This window comes from Aplysia californica, unplaced genomic scaffold, assembly GCF_000002075.1.
Source record: "Aplysia californica isolate F4 #8 unplaced genomic scaffold, AplCal3.0 scaffold00702, whole genome shotgun sequence".
Lineage (NCBI taxonomy): Eukaryota > Metazoa > Mollusca > Gastropoda > Aplysiida > Aplysiidae > Aplysia > Aplysia californica.
Window position 1 is genome coordinate 57,719 of NW_004797972.1, and position 4,331 is coordinate 62,049.

The following is a 4,331-nucleotide window of genomic DNA, read 5'->3' on the forward strand; positions in this document are numbered from 1 at the left end:
GGATCCTTGGAAACTGTAAGTTGCACTTTTATTTTTAGTGAACATGATCACCGTTTTTACAGTGTGGTTTTTTTTTTAATGGCCATAAAAGTGCTGAGCCAAACATAGGAGGAAAAAATCAATTAAAAAATTGCCCAACGGGCGAGAAAATGTCGATTTCTTTGATTTCATTATTTTGACGAGCGCCTGATTTCATCATGATGCCACACATGCTAAAACTACAACTGGCTTGTTTGACATTGTGATGTATCTTCCAAAATAATAGCTGTACTCTGTATATTCTATTACCAACATCTGTGGTGCAGTGGTTAGACGCTTTGCCGCTGCACACAGAAGACCGGAGTTTGATTCCCGCGTGGAAAGAATTTTTATTGAGTATCTCGGTCTTTCCTGGAACGTTGTACATTTATTCTTCTCAGCTAGGGTTAGTCCTGACAGGCTCAGTCGAAGCCCGTCTCGTAAATGATTTAATTATTTGTGTCGGTGGGCGCGTAAACACCCTTTTAAAAAATCTCTGCAGTATACAGTGAAACTCGGGTACAACGAACTTGGATTAATCTAAAACTCGGACTCAACAAAGGAGACAGATATTCCAAGTTTTTATTGAAGTTAGCTAAATAACCTAGATTCAACGAAGACATTAATGACACACTGAGATTTACCGAAGTCGCTTGCAGATAGAACAGCCTGCGCTGACGTGGCTTTACGCATTTTTCTCTCGCTCGAAGCTTACATTTATCTACTTCATTCCTAGGGACCATCGATCGCACCTGCACGCTTAGAATGTGCACATCTTATGTGACGAATCAGAAATCTTGTATCACACCAACGCGTGTGTTTATGACACGTCCGTTATGGGCGTGTTATGGGCTAGTATGTGGTCGAATGGGCTACCAGTACACGTGTGGTTTTTACCGCGTATGTCTAGAGGTAAAAAAACGGAAACTTATTGTTCACATTGTTATAACGAACACTCGAATTTAACCAAATTGAAGGTAGGGCCCGATGACTTCATTATTTCCGAGTTACACTGTATCTGCTTTGAAACCCAGCTTATTCACTGAGCAATTTTGTGTTCTGTATTGAAGCCTTTTCAGCTCGGGAACAACAGCTCATGAGTAGCTTATTCTACAACGTCGGTGTCGGTGGCGTGGGTAGGTAGAAGACGGGCCACGACTCCAAGATTTGACGTTCCAACCTGAGTGGAGCTGAAATGTTCTCTTTTTCAGACTGTCATTTCCTGTCTGCCTGGTTGGTCTTTACGACTAGATTACTACTCTGAACTGCTGTCGCTCAAATCTGATTCTTCCAAGAGGCAATTTTTCACAGAAAAGTCCTCATCCTTGTCTGTTTTGTGGTCCCCGCTCTTGCCTTTGTCTTTGACAGATTTGCTGGGAGGGCGCTCAATGTCCCAAGCTTGTCGTTCCCCCGACCCCATGAACATGTACGCAGTACTACAAGCGAACGACATTGACCCTGCAACGATGACTATGGTTCTCCAGCTTGAAATTGACCGATCTCCCAATATCATAGAAGCTATAAGAGTACTCACTGCTCCCCCGGATGACCCAGTCAGTGAAATACCAGCCACGATGTTGGCGTACTGAGAAGACAAGTCCACTCGATTCACTTTATACCCGTTTACAGAAAGACCCCCAAAAGCGTAAGCTGAGAGAAAGAAAGCATAGCTGTATCTCCAATCTGAGGTAAATGCTACTGCTATCAAAGAGAGACCCTCGAGGTACCCGCCTAGAGCTTGCAACATTTTCCGAGTTCCGGTTGCAGACAAAATCTTGTCATACATCAGTTTATCAGCGAGGATGCCCCCCAGCATGACGAACACACTGTTCACCAGAGGTTGAGCAGACAAAAGGAAGCCGATGTCGGCGGCACGGAGTCCGTATATGTCGTTGAAGAACTGCGGCTGGAGCGTGGTCATCACGGAGACAACCCAGTATTTGTTGAACGTGCCCAGCCAGATGGCCCAGACGGGCTTGGAGAGGAGGATTCGTCTCCAGGGGATGTGACGAGCCAGTTGATCAGACCCGCTCTGGACTTTGGCCTGGTCAGGGTCATAGTGACACAACTCACGCTCTTCCAAGTGTGGACACTCGCTGGGCAGGCTGCAACAAGAGAAATGAACATTACACATTGAGGGCATCTCGACAGAAATATCATATTGTCATACCCAGCACACACTGCCAATCGAATTGAGTCCGGACCAGCCAGGTTTTCCTTCATGGATGGAGCATTTTGGCATAATACGACCGATTCGACACTCGACCGTGAAAAAGTAACGAGTTTGATTTTGAAGGTCAGAGCTGGATTTAGTAGAATTCGGTCGGTCGCAGTGTACCAAAATGGTAGCTTTTGTCCTATGCATGCCATTAAAGAAAATTTGGCTGGCCCATACTCAATGCGACGAATTGGACTAATAATGTGCGCTGGGTATTATAAAGCCGGCCTACAGTTCAGTCACTGCTCATTGCTTCAGAGTTCTTTCTTCTTCAGGTCCGTCCTGGACCGCACGAGAGGTCGGCTGTACTCTCTTTAAGCTACAAGGCTTGAATAGAGTCTTATAAAAGTCTAGCAGCCTTAGCATTTCAGAAAACATTATCATACTGTTATCAGAAATAATACTGACCACTGCCATGTCACCCCCACCCCCAATCTCCTGTGTAGGGGTTCTTTTAAAGGATCACCTGTCAGAGATACATAAACTAGTGACAGGATCTAGGTGGCTCTAGCCGTCATCCTAAAAGTCAACATGTTTGCTTCATTTAAAACCATTGAAGATGTGCATGTTGCATGTCTGAAGAAATGTTGCTTAGGGTTACTTTTAAAAAAGAGGCATAGCGTCCCCATTCATGAAGACATTTTCAATTCTGTTTTCTTTATCTGAAGCTTAAAAAGGCATAATATCAAAAACGCAAATTCGTGTTTCCGATTTGTGTATGATGGCTCGACATGTAGGCTTACAACATCACTTGGTTTGGTTTGCTGCTGATCGGACGTACGCGTCCACTTCTACGTCGACAAAGAGTTAAATCTGTAAAAGTCCCCAACAGCAGTAAAAGACACACAATGACATCATCACTAAAATACACGCTGGCAGTACATTGTATTATTAAAATACTCAAAGCGTCCTAAGTTTCTCCATGTGGATTGTAATATTTCTTACCTGTAGGCCGTCAAACTCATGACGCCCACCCATATGAGCCCAGCAGCTCCAAACAGGTAGAAGGCGAAGTCCCAGGAGATGAAGCAGATCGTGATTCCAGAGACGACGTTTCCCAGCGACGGACCAAGAACGCTGCCTAGTAGAACTGATCAGATTCGATAAGGTGCTATTAAAACACTCGCTCACACACACTAAACTGGGAACACTTTGAAGCAAGTTTTCTCAGCAACCACGTTTTTAGTTTTAACAAAATTTTGAGTGATGCTTAAATGCATCCTGGACGTTACAGACATATATCTATATAGGTGCCTGATAAATGCCTGGTTAATTAATTACTCGTTTCATTAATACAGCACGTTAGATTTAACAGTGCCCATAACCCAAACATATTGTGAAGAAGTAAATTAATGTAATTGCACATATGTTATCACAGAGGAGAAAAAATCCTTTGTTTGAAGTAGTGAGTTGTGGCTGTTCAACAGTGAACTTTGACCCCACGACAGCATGACCACATGGTGTGACGTCCAGTGGAGAGATCACTCAGATTTCTGCTCACGCTGAATGTCCTGGCAACAGCAGAAACGCGCGGAGCATGTTGATGCCTCGACTTCTCTGATGTTGAACTAAATCTACCATCTTTCGTTGGTGACGATGATCAAATGTTGTTGCGGCTTTTGATAAACACAGACCTAAGCTTCACGAGAAACAAAAGAATAGAAAAAATCCGCCGCGTGGGCGGGGGGAAATGCTACCTGTTTTGGCGATGGTGCTGTCAGCGCTAATTGAAGCACCAAAATGTTTTATTTATAACATGACTTACTTTTTTTTGTACAACGTACTTATTATTGCTCATAAAATAAAAAGTTTACAGACTTAAACGACTAGATCTTTTAACTCAGTCAAAAAGTGGTACCTTTCTTTTGATTGTCAGTATTATTATTAAAGTAGGACAAAAAGAAAGCTCAGCAACAGTCTGTAAGACATATCAGCTGAACAGTCCTTAACAAAATGTAGAAATTACTATATTACAATTGTACAAAGCCTAAAATTCTGACGTGTATTGCAATGAAGTGTTCAGACTTCCGTTTGATTTAAGAAAAAAGAATTACAGACGAAAACAGTACCTAGAGACATTAGTCTCTCCCCCCCC

The 4,331-nt window shown here is 43.0% G+C and overlaps 1 protein-coding gene across 1 annotated transcript; it reads right to left on the reverse strand.

Annotated features, from left to right (window-relative positions):
* Positions 1-28: 28 nt before the first annotated feature.
* Positions 29-4,312, reverse strand: LOC101853645 (probable vesicular glutamate transporter eat-4). Its single transcript, XM_035972476.1, has 2 exons — positions 3,182-4,312; positions 29-2,123 (listed from the first exon to the last, which is right to left on the reverse strand). The coding sequence occupies exons 1-2, from the start codon at positions 3,199-3,201 to the stop codon at positions 1,274-1,276; spliced, it is 870 nt and encodes a 289-aa protein (XP_035828369.1). The 5' UTR covers positions 3,202-4,312; the 3' UTR covers positions 29-1,273.
* Positions 4,313-4,331: the final 19 nt, after the last annotated feature.

What these genes read in the sequence shown, in the direction of transcription:
- LOC101853645 (XM_035972476.1), bottom strand. Translation starts at nt 3,201, where the DNA reads ATGAGTTTGACGGCCTACAG. An exon ending in ATGAGTTTGACGGCCTACAG is followed by an intron (nt 2,124 to 3,181) that starts GTAAGAAATATT and finishes CTCTTGTTGCAG; the next exon opens with CCTGCCCAGCGAGTGTCCAC.